Raw genomic sequence first — 16,783 nt, forward strand, 5'->3', positions numbered from 1 at the left:
GCAGGTCTGGCTCTCTGGTGAGGGTTACCCATCTATCCCCCAGCAGGTATGAGGGGATAATGCCACTGGCCCTGGAGAGGTTAATCTGTGAAGCCATATCTAAACGAGACTAGGTCTTGGGTGCTCCAGCATCCCTGACAAGGATCTGGTCTTCTACAGGATCCTGTGAAATCAATCTTCTCTCTCCTTTTCTATGCTACATGCAGAGGGTTTTGAGTGGGGGCAAAAGTTCCAGAAGGTAGATACATGTGTACAATCCTGAGATTACTTCATTCCACTCATCTCAACCCTCCTTCACATAATTTTGGGACATTTCAAAATGGTGTCTTGAAGTGGCCTGTGGAAAGACTGCTCTGAGACCCTACGTCCTGTCCCTAACTGCCTGTTCCCATTCCCTCCAAAACTTGCTGTGATTGGTTCCAGAAGTCTGGCCTCCTTTGGATGAGCCTTTCCAGGCCTAGTGGAGTGTAAAAAGTAATTATCACAACGATTTTCTGCCACATTCTTTCTTTTTCAGGAACAGGTGCAAGAACTACATATGGTCCTACTGTGTGGGAAGGTCTTTAACCATCCAGATGGAAAGTAATTTAACTTGGCCCAGCAGGAGGGACAAATGCTTGGAATCTAATAAGAGCTGAGTCAGAGAAATGTGACAAATCATCAAGTGCGGCAGGGATTGCAGACATGCCAAAAGTGACATCGAATCTACCATTTTTAGTATATCAATTTTGTATAATACTGGTCTTTTTGTCTAACTATGGGAAAACTGTACTGTGGTTTCGATTTTGTTTATAATGTATCACAGAGCAGGCACACACGCTTTTTAGTTAAGTGCTTCAGACCTACATTATAAGGGTCCACTCACATACTACTGGCTAATTCATTGTACTGGAGAAGCTGTGGTCTACTGCAGAAGTGGATGTAAACCCAATGAGATATTTTGTATGTATTTTTAAGTAACTGGATATCCTTAGGACAGCGTGGGAAGTTCTTGGCCCTTCTTTGCCAGTGACCTACGAGGTCCCACAGTGTAGCCTCTATATAAAGTTGTATTTAATATTTACAATAAACCTCTGAACAATGTGCTGTTTCATATTGTGGTGACATTTCATTCATATGTGGATGATTCTGAAAATCCAGATCACAACCAGCAATTTGCAAGATACAGTCCCAAGATATTCAGAAACTGTTGGCATTCTATCGAGGGTTGAGTAGGTTATAAATTCAAGTTTTGTTGTGGTAGTCTTTGGTTTAACTATTGTATTTCCATATTTGTAAATTAAGAGATCAAGATGATAAATTAGAGTGCAGTGGAATGGGAAATCGACTGTAAATCAGAAGATATCCACTTCTGTCAAACCTGCAGTACCCTCCTTTCATTAAGAGGCTGCGGGACCACTCTATGTCTGTTGGTAGACTCTTAGCTGGCTCCATCGTGGGAAACCTTTAGCATGCAGTGAATCAACCTCTTGGCTGCTGTCTTCAGCATGTAAGATGAAATGCCCTATTAAGACTATGGCTTCTTGCGCGTATTTTTAGGTTTCACCTACAGTGTGCATGCCCTGTGGGCAAAAGCTGCTGTTCTTAGACAAAAAAAAAACTTAAAGGGGGCTTAAAGTCCGACCATTACTTACCTCTACTTACCATTGGTTGGCTCCCACATCACTTGCGTTTCTTTACGTACCACTGGTCCGCACTTCCTCCTTCCTCCTGAGGATTCTCTGTGTGTCTATGCCATAGAGCATGGACGAAGTACAGCTTCCTGTGGCCAGTGTCCTTTCACTGGTCACTGGCTCCTGCAGGTAGTTTATTGATACTTTTGGACATCCACTCTTATTGAGTGCCTATCCAAAAGTAACTCTCCTTTATCCTGCCTGTGATTCCCTTCCACCCCTGCCCCTCCTCCCACTCCCTTGTGTTGACCCTCCCCCGAACATCCCGCCACCCTGTATTTTTTACATGCTGTACCGAAGTGCGGGCTGCTGTTCAACATGTTGCTATAACATGTTCAATGCAGGTCACATTACAGTACTTTTATTTTCTTTAAGCCATAGTGTACACACTGCTGTGCAACATGTAAAAATCATTGAGAAAGTCATTCGATTTCACAGAGGTGAAATCTACTGGCTTTGACAATGGTTGGTTCTGTCTGGGTCTACCATTTAAGGAATATTACAAAATGACCCCAACACACTGGGAGGAACTTCACAGTTCATCTGGAATCTTGCTATTCAATTTCAAGGGTATGTTTCTGTGAAACAAACATAAAGGCAAGCAGGTTGGTAGAATATGGCAACCCACCCCTTCTTATTTTTTCACAAAAAGTGCTCATAACTTATGGGAGGAGCATTTTCTGAAAATCACCCCTGCCAACCCAAAAGAGAACTCTAAGTATGGTAAAAGACTGGCCCCTGGGATGCCACCACCCAAGTTGTCAAGCAGACAACAATCAAGTGACATTGTCTGATTGTATGCAGTCACTTCTGTTGGAACCGCATCTAATTTCCCGCCCCTAAGCAGTAATCCATGACTGCTCATTTGTGCTGCTCTTGGGAAGCTAAGTGTACAACTGGAGCACTTTGAGTGCAATATAATCTGAGTCCAGGGACACCAGTGGTGAACGGCAGCACCCATCAGGAATACTGCCCAGTAAGTACTGACTGTCCCAGGACCTGGAAACAAGACTGCAGAGATCTTAATAAAAACTAATTAATGGGAGGTTATGGTGATAATGCAAATATGCAGATATCAAAGAAATTAAACACATACTTTCTGAAGTACAGTGCAAACTAAAAGGGACTGTCAAAGAAAAGGTAAACTACATCTATAAATCAAACCATTAGAACAGAGAAACAATTAAACATCTTCAAGACCTACTACATCTCATTACCAGATTAGACAAGATGTAATGTCAAGAATGTCTATAGGTGATACCTTTGTGTAAAAGTTGAAAAATAAGAGAAAAGACTTTCAAGAAGAGGAATTAGAATAGCTGATGTAAAGTTATCAACATAGGAATACAGGAGAAAGGAGTGGAGAAATGAGGGTGTGGATGACACAGGAAAACATGGTGAATTTGGGACAAGATTGGCACCCCCATTTCTGCTACAGGTCATGTCAACATTCTTCATAAGGAATGACATACTGCTGCAGTGACTGCAAACTGACCAAGTGAATGACAGTTTTGCATCAATTAAATATTCTATAGTCAAATTTGATGGACCAGTTACGAATGCCAAACAGGGCTCATGCATTCATTAAACTTTTTAGGAAAGTAGCACGAAAATATTATCTCACAAAGATTATATAAGACAGCAAAACACTGTGTACAAAACACATTTTAAAATATTTACTCAATGTATAATTGTTGGGAAACTGTTGGGGCGGTATGTTCCCTGCTTGGTAAATGAGTGAGTACCCATGCCCTAAGTGACCCTACTGCATATGACTGGTATTTTTAGGTTGAGCCTGCAGGCAGCGTATGAGCTGATGCTTGATGACCTATTGTATCTAATTTACAAAAACTAAAGAGGGGCTTTAGCCCTCCCACTACTTACCATTCGTTGGTATCAATGTAATTGTTCTTTGCTGGTTTCTGATTCTGCATCACATGCAAGGTGTCACTTCTTGCATCACTTGCTTTTCTTTCTGTGATGCATAGAGCAAGTACAGATTGGTTTATCTTTAATTAGTGTCCGTCAATACTCAAAAGTATTGGAGCGCTTAACATGAGCACCAGTTACAATTACACAAGTTCACAATAATTGGCACACATCACAGGTGGCAGAAATCCAGGTAAATGTGTGTTCTAAAGCACGTCTCTGCCCACCTACCGCGCACACATGAGTGCAACATTAATTGAAAGCAAACAGCAGCTGTCACGGACACTTCTGAGATCACAGGGTCAAAGACTTCAGAAAATTAATATTTACTTTGTTAATTCTGTGGAACAATGTTGACTGGAAGGAGGCTTATTTTACAATGACTTCTCTTCTGTTTTTAACTGGAATGTGTGCAAAATAATATATATACACTGCAAGTGTTTTCCAGCTGCTATTGTTTTTACTACTGGTCAGAGTTCACGCCTTTTGTTGAACCAATATGTGCCAATATATCTTAAATATACACACCAGGAAGCCCTGGGAGCTACCTGCTTCGAGGCAACCCCACTTTACATTCTGAGTTTCTAAAGAAATTATAAAGGTTAAATATCATGTTCAAGAACACACACGGTGGATTACAAAAGGCTCTCCTACAATAGGTTTACAATAATTTAAATGTGCTGGTGCATTTCATGTGTTGGGTTACAAATCTCAGCTTTTATTGCTAATAACTACCGGAACTAATAGCCATGTGTGGGAGTATACAATTAGTTCGAACTTGGGTTTCTGATTGGCAGAGGTATGCGCCCTGTCCAAGCATGAACCACAATCCTGGTCAGGGTAAGTCACAAACACACCCTAAATAAACCTGTGTTCTCCCCACGGTGGCTTGGAACAGAGCAGTCAGTCTTTACTTAAGGAGCAATGTGTTAAGCATTTGTGCAATGCTCTCAAACAGTAAAACAGTGAAAACACCACACAAAAATATATCACACATGGTTACAAAAAGAGAACTTAACTTAATAAATAAAACAAGACTAAAATGACAAAAATCCAAAAAGTAGAAGTCGATATATGAATTTTAAAAAAATATATGTAAAACTGCGCCTAGAAGCAGTAAGTGCTTAAGTGGTATACCTGGTCATGCTACACAGAGACAAAGTCAAGAGTTCAGGCCGACCATGATGGAGCGTGGGCCAGCTACAGTGACCCAGTGAGGCCTGCAGAACAAAAGTACCTTAATCCTAGTTGCGTCAAAGGTAATGCGGGGAGCAAGGAGGTAACCAGTGTTGATCCCGCATCAGAGGAGATGCACTGATTTTCCTCACACAGTGAAGGGGATGCATCGATTTCACCATGCAGCAGCAGTGATGCAGCAGTACCAGGGTGTGGTGTTTCCGAAGGTGATGCACTGGAGTTGATCCCTGCATAGGCAATGCATTGATATTCTTCACGCAGCAGCGACGATGCAATGGCTCAGAGGTGCAGCAGTTCCAAGGGCGATGCACCAGTTTTGACCTCGCAGCAGGGGCAATGCATTGGGAGTTGATCACCGCATTAGAGGTGATGGGCCGGTTCTGATGAATGCAAAGGTGGGGAGATTCACTGCTTCCATCCCTTGCAACGGAGATGCGTCGGTTTTGATGGAGCAGTACTTTATGAACACTACCAAAGACCCTGGACTGAATTGGCACTACTTGGCAGGGCAAGACTCACAGATGGCAGAATCCAGGTGCTGTAACGGGTGAGTTTGAAGTCTTTAATCTTTAATGACCCTGACACTTCAGCAGAACAGAAGGCAAACTAGCAAGCTCTTGGAGTCACTTTGGTTCTAGTTTGCAGAAATTCAGGTACAGTCCTTCTCACTACCAAGGAAGGAGGGCAACAGGCAGGCACAGAAGAGCAAGAGTCCAGAAGAGTGACAGTCCTTTCAGCAGCACAGCAGTCCTTCTTCCTGGCAGAGTATCCACAAGTCCAGATGTGTACTCTGATGGTGGCGTCAAAGGTCCAGTACTTATACCCAGTTGTGCCTCCAGAGTGGGGGAAACTTCAAAGAGAGGTGTTTGAAAGGGATGAAGTGCAGAGAGTTCTTGCCCAGGCTCCAGACTCACTACAAAGGGAGGCAGCCCTTTGTGTGGGGACAGGACACTGCCTATTCAGGTGTGTCAGTCTCTCCCTCTCATCTAGCCCAGAATGGCCCATTGGGCTGTTGATGGCCCATCAGTCACACCTAAGCTCACTTCGTGTGTGGCTGTCTAGAGGCAATGCACAAGTTCTGCAACCACCGCACCCCAGAAATGAAACTTGAGCAGACATAAGACACAAAATGACTAAAGTAAGAAAAGACCAACTTTCAAAAAGTGTCATTTTCAGAATTACAATCTAAAATCCAACTTCACCATAAATTATGATTTTAAATTGTGATTCCAGGGACACCAAACTTGGGGGGGCATCTCTTCTCAATTGTAAATTGCACTTAGAACCTGTAAAATGGGAATCCGGATGTTATCCTATCAGAGAGATAGTCCCTGCAGTAGTGAAAAATGAGTTTTTCACTACTAGGACATATAAAACTCAGAAGTACTACTTTTTAAATAAAATGTACCCTGCCCTTGGGCTGTTCGTGTTTGAAGGACTACTAAAGTGAGTGGCACAATCAGTGCTGCGGGCCCACTAGTTCATTTACTGGCCACAGGTAGTGTACTTTATTACGGACTTATAAGTAAATTAAATATGCCAATCATGGACAAGCCAAATTTACCATGGTTTAGGCAAACAGCACAAGCACTTTGGCACTAGTTAGCAGTAGGAAAGTGCCCAGAGTCTTAAAGTAAACCAAAACGAGGTCAGGAAAAAGAGGAGGAGGAAGGCAAAAAAGTGTGGGTGACCCTGCAAGGCCATTTACACAACACCATTTCTCCATCACTTTCTTAAGGGTACCAGAGTGGCAGCTTTTCTGTTTTATGGAAAGAAAAAATAGCTACATTTTCACACAGTTTTTTAAATAAAAACCTTCTCACAAAAGTGACAGATTTATGAAAGTCTTGATTACGATTTAGACTTATGCTGGTAAGGAAAATGGCTACGTGTTTGGCAAAAGGACGACTTGAGGTTACGTTTTGATGCAGTGACCTTGGTTCAGGAGACGGAAAACCCGATTGATAGTCTGCTCACAGCCTACGACATTCTTTAATCTTGGGACGCCGCTTCCAGGCACTATCGTCTCCATGAAAATACAGACATCATGTAACTGCCTGCACCCGTATAGGTTGTTTGAAAACTCCTGTAATAATGACTCTTTGGGTTTTTATAAGTATAGGAGTTCAGTTGTCAAAACTAGAAAATAACGTTTTAAAACAAAAAGCAAATATTTGCCAGTTTCTCAGCCTTTGAGTTATTGAATTCATTTAACAAAGCATCCGGCCGAATTAAATTAAGGCCTTCACCTGCACACAGCAGCACAGTAAATATTTGTATTTACATAGCGAGGAAATTAATTTCAAATTGCTGCCTTCCACAGTTACTTTTTAAGTATACCCCCACTGTTTACATTACTCTTAGATGTTACAGGGTTTTTTGCATGTATACGCTGTAAACAACACGTAGGATGGAATTGAGGATATGGTACCCCATGCATTATGAATTCGTGGGCCTTGCCTGAAAGGGAAGCACATTGACGTGCTCTGCCACTCGCCGGAGGAGACTTTCAGCGTTTCTGAACGTTATAATAGTAATAAACATTAGAGTTTATTACCATGGAATAGCAAACCTGACATGAGATAAAACACATTTTACTATCTCAAAGACTACATGTGAAAACAAGTTTGGCAAACCTAATAGGTTTCGCCTATGTGTAAGCAATTGGCTTTCTCAATGTTTTTACATGCTGCACAGCACCATAGAAAGTTAATCAAACCCACTGCATATGTATCACAACTTTATTTAGAAGGTCAGAGCACATTTTTAACAAAGTTAATACATTCAAAACACTGAAATGATTGATTATTTAGGAATGTTATTTTTTCCTCAGCCTTGGAAAAACAATTAACAATGTATTCACTAGTCTGACTTGAAATGCCTGTAATGTACATTGGTTAGCTCCATAATTAGGGTGATGGAGGGGTGGAGACTGTAGGAAATTCTAGGGACAGTTCTCGAGTTCACTAAGGGCAGGGGCATCACGAAATACTTTGTCACAACACAAGAGCCTTCTGAAGGCATGCCATTTAGAATCCAGGACACAACAGGTCTTTATTACACACCAAAGTCTCAATCACACTTTTACAAAGCTTGTACGAAACAGCTTGGGACATGAGGACTATGACAAGAGTGGAACAGTTCCACCAGGAAGCATTGTTCAAGTTAGCTCCAGCAGATACCTGGCTTCAGGCTCAAATCAGAAACTTATACAATCTTCATTTTACTTTCTTTGCCAAACAGTAACAGCTCCTCCAAAACATATTTACTGACAAATTGTAAGGAAAGCTCATCGGACTCACGCCCAATTGTATTAGACTGTAAACACAGGGAATACACTGGATGCAATGTACCAAATAACTTCAGCACTATTTGTTGTAAAAAAAACTAAAGCAAATAGTTCGAAGGAACAAAAGCACACACCTTTGATTTTATGCAGTTACTCTATAGTTTATACAGTACCTTCATGGGGCATAACACTCAGAAGTATGGCAATTACAAGATGGAGCATTTCACTGTACACACACTCATACGACTTGCAAACGTATAGCAAGAGCCCATTAAAGGGTTTATTCTTGCACACAACAGCAGCCTTCCACAGTAACTTTAAGATGATTGGTTAGAGATGGGCAACTCTCCCAGAAGGCACACGCCTCTGCATGATGTGCTTCAAGGGCCCTCCATTCAGACAGCTGAAGAAAGCAAGACCAGGAGAAAGAGAGGACGTGGCTTTAGGGCCAGAGCTGAAGACTGAGTAGCGGGGGAACAAGGGTTGACTCCCAGTGTCTGCTCACCATCCCGTGACTCTTTGGGCATCACTTAATCTCCCCGTGTCTACAAACAAATGAATGTGTTGCAGTGTAATGTAACTGGTGTTCATGTAAAGCCCTAGAATACCTTAAGGTCGATCGCACTATCTTAAAAAAGGGGGGGGGGGGGTTTCCAGAGGGGCAGTGACACCCAGGGAGGGTGACAAAAACAAATAGAGCAGTTGGAGGTGGCGAGGGGCAGTAACACCACAGAGAGGCCGACAAAAGCAAACAACGTGAGGCTTTGCAGTCTCAAAAGATCTTTATTACGAAGTTAAAGGTGTGTAGCTCCGCCAACCAACAACAAGAATTCAGCACGCGTTAAATATGCAAAAGCAGGGACATTTTAGAAACTGTGCATGTAAATAATGAAAGTGTGAGGAGTTAGGCAGAGGCATGATTAAACAATAAAAGTGAAGTATCCGTGCCTGCTACCAGGAAAATAAATGTTCCTTCCAATAGCGCGGTTTCAATGCGTGCAGCCAGGAAGTGTAAACGTAAACAAAATGCACAATGAAATAAGGAAGACATACAGACGTTAGCAGTGGCGTAGCGTGGGGGGTGCAGGGGGGTCCGGCCGCACCGGGCGCAACATCTTGGGGGGGGGGGGGGGGGGTGGGGGGGGCGCGCTCGCACTCGCGAGTGTTAAAATCCACGGGTTAGGGGGCGCAAATTACTTGCCTTGCCCCGGGTGCTGACAACCCACGCTACGCCACTGGACGTTAGTTAAAAGGAGTGGGATCGCAGCCTTAACCTAATGAAAGACGTTCCAGCCATAAAAGCGGATAAAAGTGGATGAGAATGAGTAATTGGGCCTGAGGATACTGTTAAGAAAAGCACACCCAAAAAAAGACGCTACAACCAATGGAAATGAAGGAAAAGTAAAGTGACAAGCACACGGACAAGTAAGAATTGAAGGCAGGATGCAAGTCCCTTTTCTATTGAATAGAATAGAGTTCACAAGCACAGTGCAAGCGCTGTGCAAATGAAACCTAATTGCTTCACACATGGAAACGAATCCCCCAATAGCCATGGAATTTCTCGAGTGTGAGTTTACCTTGCTGCTCTGACTTAACAACATGCATGACAGTTTTGGTTAAATACATTTGTTGAAACAAATACATATGAAAAATTGCAATGACATAAATCATATATGCAGATGCACAGAATATATTGTGCTTTTTATGACCATTGCTGAGAGAATGGAGAGGCATTATGACACACTCGAGTCTTCACCTCTTTTGAGTCACAACCCCTACCCACACCCAAGGAGTAATAAATAGCATATTACACACTACATTTAAACCGATACATATTTATAAATATGTAGATATATAAATATATGACTTACCCGATATTCTGAGATACCTCCTCCAAAACATAGTCTAAAGTATCATTACCTAGCAATCTGCTAGCTCGAAACACTTGTAACTGCTATGTTCAGGCTCTAGGTTACACTGAGAAAACGGACTTGAATTAATATGGAACTGTACAATAATTGCAAATAGGTATTCTGTACTAATTATTTCTTGCTTCTGTCCTTGACTGATGTTAAACTATGTTTTTCATTGTGTAAAGCACTCAGGCCCACTGGGCAAGATCATGACTGTGCTACATAACAAGCAGTGACAAAGCCAATAGGTCTTGTCTGTGCAAGATAAGTTGGATTTGTCAATTTTTTTCAGGTAGGTTGCAAGAAATGGTATGGTATGTGTAGCTATTGATTCAGTTTGTTTTGGCTCGAAAGGTCTTCTGTGTAAATCAGTCAACAGTGGACCTCCAAAGTACTTGCATATTGGTGCACCACCTAATATGCAAACCTCCTTCTGGACCGAAGGCTTGCGTGTGAACACCAATCTTGCTCTGCGTGTCCAGAGGCTCCGAATTTTGGAGTCTGCATTATGCCAAAAAAGGAACTGTTACTTAGACAACCGATATTGAAGCTGTTCTAAAAAGTTGTAAACAGTAGTTCATTAGTTAAAGCACTTATGACCTTAATGTCGGGCTATTGATATTTTTTTTGAGCTAGTGACTGAATGCATATTCCCTGCTAAGGTTTTCTCCACGAAGACAGTGTTCCATGGGGAATGTGGACAGGAAACATGCGCATACGTTAATACCATGTACAAGGTTTACATTAAAATATATCAGTAATGGAGACATTAACACGCGCTTCCAGGTTGTCGCTGCGACGTGAGCTCTGTCATTTACTTCCTAATCCCTGAAGATTCCAATGGTGCGGAGGAGATCTTTGCCACTTATGGATTTAGGTAATTATATTGGAAGGTTGCGGGGAGCGAGTGGTGGGGTTTTCCTTAGGTTTGGCTCGAATCTGAAGCAGTGAGGCTCCTATCCTGCTCACTTTCCTCACACAGCGACCACCTTCTCTGAAGAGAGCGGTTTGCAGCACCAGTTATTTCATTCATGCCCACCTCTTCCGACATCAAGCTCCTTCTTAAAGGGATTGCCTCCCATAAACCTTAAAGGGATTTTCCTTTTGCTAGTCAATTTAGTTCAACACTGATAATGTTTAACGTGGGTTCAGCATGGATGTTTCCTCCTGAGAGAGACTGCTGCTTTCACTCACATACAACCTCATTATCAGAGTAAATAAATGTGTTACCACTAATCTAAATGTATTAAAATGTATTCCCCTGTGTAAGCTTCCATCTTTGGACACCGCAGCACTTGCTGTTTGCTGACTGTGCCCACACTGCTCTATCTGGTGTGACCTATGTACAGTATTTTTCATCAACACCACCAAATATTATGTTAAATATTTTCTTCTGCATACAACACTATGGAAATGAAAACATCATCAGCTCTTACAAATAATAGAAAACAAATTGTCTCCACTCCACCGGCAAAAAATAAAGTGGTAGAATTTCAAGCAGTATTGTTGACAAAAATCTTAGATTAAATCTAAGCGATTCACCTTAATACAGATGCTATTCGTTCAGACATTAAACATATCTGCAGAGACATTGCCTCTCTCTGAAGCACTCAGATAATGAGACAAAAAAGGGATAATTCAAAAGCAATTTCTGCAATGACATCTTTAGTCCAACAGATATCTCCTATGCTGGCGCCCTTTACAGACTTGGAAAACAGGAATCACCAATGCAACCTACGCATTTTCAATGCCCTTGAAAAAGGACAAAGCTGCAGGCTTAAATTTAGAATCCATTTTACCTCAACTGCTTAATTTCCAATTTCCAGAACAATTTGAAATTGATAAGGCTCACTGCATCACATCTCATCACAAACTACAATAAACCAAGCGAGACAAATTAAATTTAAAGTGGTACAATAGCACCACATCCTCTTTATCAGAACAAGAGTGTGAGAAATTCAAACACTACTTATTGAATGCAACAAAGTATTTATTCATAAGGATTTTGTGAAGGAGACTGAACATTTGTCATCAATTCTCAGAACTCAGGCCTCGACTTAAGGATGCAGACTATAAATATGGTCTCTTTGATCCATCTAACATGCGAATGTGGAATAATTATGTTCCTAACTCCTTCTCTTGTGCCATAGAATTGACTGAGTATCTTGATCAATGGAATCCAATCTCTACAGAGTCTTCTGACTCAGCTGGTTAATATAGATCTCCTCAAAAAAATATTGCATTTCTTTGTTCACTATAGCAGGTACATGCAGTGTGCTCTATCTTGTTTCACACTTTCATCTCACTTGCTCCCTTTAATATGTGGTCTTCTTGTATGAGTTTTCTTTGTTTGTCTTGTTCATTTTGTTTTTTATGGGTCACTTTATGTTTTTCCTCTATGTACCTCTTCTTCTATTCTCCTTTCTATCCCTCTATTTACATACCGCTGTTTACATTGATGGCCCACCAACATAAGATAAGTATGGTTTCTTTGAATATAAAAGGTCACCGACATTCAGTCAAGGGACGTAAAATGATGGAATATGTAAAAAAGTTTGATGGTGATATATGTTTTCTTCAAGAAACTCCTTTAAATGATAACATTTTACAGCATAGGTCCAGAGGATGGATTGGTAATATTGTCTCGTCATTGGCTATAGGGCGCAAAAATGGTATAGTCATTCTTTTTCACACGTACAATTGTTACATCATAATAAGGACTCATGTGTAGATTTGTGTATTCACAAATATAAGTTGATAACTATGGTCTTAACTTGATAAACATTTATGCTCCCACACTAGATGACCCTTCTTTCAGGAAAAATTTCACTACAGATATTCTTAAACTTGACAATACCCCTTTAATAATGGGAGTAGACGTTATTCTGATTTGTGACCCCCCTATGAGACCGTTCATCTATTTTTACATTTAGGTCCAATAAAGGTTTTTACATGATGAAATTATTTTTCTCCACCACTAAATTGGTAGACTTTTGGAGACTGACGCACCCCACCACTAAAGATTTTACCTTATTCAAACACACATTCTATGTTTTCCAGGCTTAACTACCTTTTGACTTCCAGACACTAATGTAAGTGAATGGACTCTGACATTGCTCTAAATTCAACAAATTCCACTAACTTATCAGCGGTCATCAAAGACTATTTTTACACAAATAATCCTGATGACACCTCTAAAGTTGTTAACTGGAATGCATTCAAAGCATAGCTAAGCGGTGTGACTATACCCTTCTTGGTACACAAAAAAATCATTCTATGCTACCCTCTCTATACTATAAAAACAATTAGTTGATTTAGAAATAATTTTGTATCTCCTTACGTGATGATAAATACAAAACCTAACTTCATCAACTAAGATACCAATCTAGCACTCTAATCACTAAAAGAGATGGCTAGCTTGCAAAAAATCTAATAGTACTTTGCTCTTTAAAACAGAAGAAATAGCGTCAGAATTATTATCCTTTTATCCTTCGCTTTCTAACAAACCTACAGACAATCCCAATGATGTTATTGATAGTTTTTATAAAACTGCTATTTACCCCAAATTCCTGCCACTGATAGAACCAAACTTGACAAACCACTTGATATGTGTGTGTGTATAAATATATATATGTGTATGTATGTGTATATGTTGTTTCTGTGCCTGGCATGTTTGTGGATCTTTGCATGGCTCCTGGTTTTTTGGGTTGTTATACTAGATATCTATGAATTTCTGCTCTCTTTTATCACACTTATCTACTCATCACTCTTATGTCATGTCTCTATCAAACTATCCTCCATTCTCACTCGGACTCATCCCAATACCCTTCGACCACTTTCATCTCCTAAACATCTCTGCCTAAGCTCTTCCCTCCACCTCCTCATCTAACTCACCAAACCTCACTGTACCTCTGTGACCTCCCACACAACCCTACTAAATTCTCCTGCATTCATCTCACCCTCCTACTATGCTCTCCCTAAACCTTCCACATCCTCTTTCCCCTCCGCTCCCCCTTTTATTCATCTCAAGCCTTTGGATTGAGTAAATGAAGGATAAACTCCCAATTAACACTTCTAGATTTCTTTCCTCCTCCACCCCTCCATTACTCCAGTCAATCTAACTAACAAACTCTCATATCCGCAACTCAAATTAACTCATAATAATACAAAAACTGTACTCCTTATTAAATTATACTAATCCATCACTAATTCTTTTGGGTACCGGAGTAGCGTGCTACTCATCGAAAAGCGCTTCGACGCCTCGTCAGGGGTAGTAAGCGCTATATAAATACGATTACAATACAATACAATATGCAAAAAATTAATCTAGCTATAAAATAATAATTAGATTCTAATAAAGCTCCTGGACCGGATGACATCCCTGCAGAGTTTTATAAATGCTTTCAATTATAACTCCCCCCTATTCTGCTTTCCTTGTTTAAAAACGTTTAGATCACTTCTAAAATAGAAGCCCCCTTTAAAGAAAGAATTATTATTGCCCTTCCGAAACATAAGATCCCACTTTAGTTTCCAATTATCGACCAATATCCCTCATAAACCAAGATTGTAAAATATACACCAAAATGTTAGCAAACAGAAAAACACATTTACTCAGTCCTATCATGCAACCAGATCAATCAGGTTTTTATAGAAGGTAGACTTGCTGCACATAACACCAGGCTCTTGTATCATGTGTTATCTTTGGCTGATAAGCTCTGATATCCATCGGGTTTATTAGCATTAAACGGGAAAAAGCTTGTGATAAAGAAAATTGGCAATTCGTGTTTCGAACATTAGAAGCTTTTCATTTGCTCCTACTTATATAACGTGGTTATAGCATTTTATACTGCCCCATCTACCATGATACATGGTATTAGTTCCTTTTCCTCTCTACTTAATCTCTATAAAGGTACTAGACAAGGTTGTCTGTTATCCGCACTTTAGCTTTTAATTGCTATTGAACCACTTCAATGTTCTTTACGTAATAATAAACAGGAATCGTTTTCGAGGGTATTTTTTTATCAAAGGTTCAGACTATGCTGATGATCTGCTACTGTATGTCAAAAACCCTGCTACAACATCACATATTATATTGCATTATGTTAATCAGTATGCTAATATTTCTTGCTATTCTCTTAATGTAAGCAAAACAGATTTTTTTCATTAAATATATTATGTACTCGCGATATAATAGCTGGTACACACAGTGGGGTGGCGGGAGGGACAGGCAACAAGCAATGGGGCAAAAGGCAGCGGTGGGAGTGTAATTCCACCCTCCCAGTGCAGCAGCTCGCCGTGCAGGACGGGAATCTGCATGCTCTATGGTGGGTTCTGGTGGGTGGAATAGATATGGTGGATCAGCTGCCCTGAGGTCCATGTGGAGCCGGTTGAACAAAAGGATTGTTGAAACAGATATGGAGGAGCTGCCAGTGACTGTAGAAGACAAAGGGTAGGGAGCTATAAAACAAACTGGAGCTGCTTCCCTGCACTACTGTGATGTGTGTCGAATCTGAGACACACACGCCAAACCCTCCACAGCTGTCTGTAGTGACACCCCCAAAATGAAACCAGCTGTTGCTGACAAATTAAAGGACAGACGTGAGCGTGGCGATGAAGTCAATTGATGGCAAGTGATGGGCGGGCACAAAGCCTTTTTTTTTTTTTTTTTTTTTTAAGAAACAATACATCGTCCAGCAACAGTGCATGTGCTGTCTCATGATGAGACCTAAAAAACATGAATAAATAAGATCAAGACACCAGGAAGGCTGCCAAGTGAAAACACTTACCGTGTTGCTCTTCTTATGTCGATGTAGGGCTCGGGCAAGCTGGGGAGCCGTACACATTTGGGATCGATGGCATGAAAAGCCGACGCATCTTCCCGGGGAAGTGTAAAGCAGCACGGGCCAACTGACGGGCCCATCACGACCACTATGTCTTCCAGGCTGCAGCCATACTCTGCGACCATGGCATCTACTGTCGCCATTGCAACTCCTAGTAGGGTACCTTTCCAGCCTGAAAAAAGGGAACAAAGGGTGGGATAAAATGGAGCGTGAGTAGTGTACATATGTTACTAAAATAAAAGCCCTGAAGCAGAGGATTACCAACCTGTGTGTCATTTGGAAAACCGACTTCACTTTATAATGCATCACATTTCCTATTTCCAAAGTAGGTGGTTAATGGGGAAATCAGTTTGCTATCCAGTGCTTAATTTGTGCTTGTTGTTTCCGGTGCTGAGCACCGGCACTTATTTTTGAGGACCGACGCTCAGTCTTCTGCCTCAATCATTTACTGCAAACAAAAGACACGTTTGGGAAAGACGGAGGAAGAGAAAAACGAAAAAGCGTCCCAATGAGAGAAAGCAGAAAGCTGCAGGTGTGAGCTGAAGGGGCAGGAGTGGCTTAAAATGGATTAATGAGGCCCGAGATGGCTTCGGGATTACGCTTCCTCAGTATTCGCACATTTAATTGCAGCCCGCGCGTTTTTAAAAGGAGGGCTTTGGGCACTGGCAGTGCTTGAAATGGAAAAAATAAAGTGCAGGTACTCCGTGTGCAAGAGTACCTGCTTGTTTCTGAGAAGTGCCGGTACTCTCCAATTAAAAGTAATACGTTTTTCTTGAGATGTGCCGGTACTTTCCCTCTCAAAATAAAAAAGTGCCGGTACTCAGTACCGGCCCATTTAAAGCAGTGGACACTGGCACCTTTTTATTTACAAATTAAGCACGGTTGCTATCATACGTTTGAGCCTAAACAAAGGGGTCCATGAAAACAAAAAAAAGTATCTCT

The 16,783-nt window shown here is 41.1% G+C and overlaps 1 protein-coding gene across 2 annotated transcripts in view; it reads right to left on the bottom strand.

Moving 5' to 3' along the window:
- Positions 1-16,783, bottom strand: part of LOC138250489 (purine nucleoside phosphorylase LACC1-like) — a 148,756-nt gene that overhangs the window by 13,121 nt on the left and 118,852 nt on the right. For both annotated transcript variants that reach the window (XM_069205417.1, XM_069205416.1), the window contains exon 5: positions 15,788-16,013. In XM_069205417.1, coding sequence (XP_069061518.1) covers positions 15,788-16,013 — 226 coding nt within the window. The remainder of the gene's footprint in view (positions 1-15,787; positions 16,014-16,783) is intronic.

This window comes from Pleurodeles waltl, chromosome 8 (assembly GCF_031143425.1).
Source record: "Pleurodeles waltl isolate 20211129_DDA chromosome 8, aPleWal1.hap1.20221129, whole genome shotgun sequence".
Lineage (NCBI taxonomy): Eukaryota > Metazoa > Chordata > Amphibia > Caudata > Salamandridae > Pleurodeles > Pleurodeles waltl.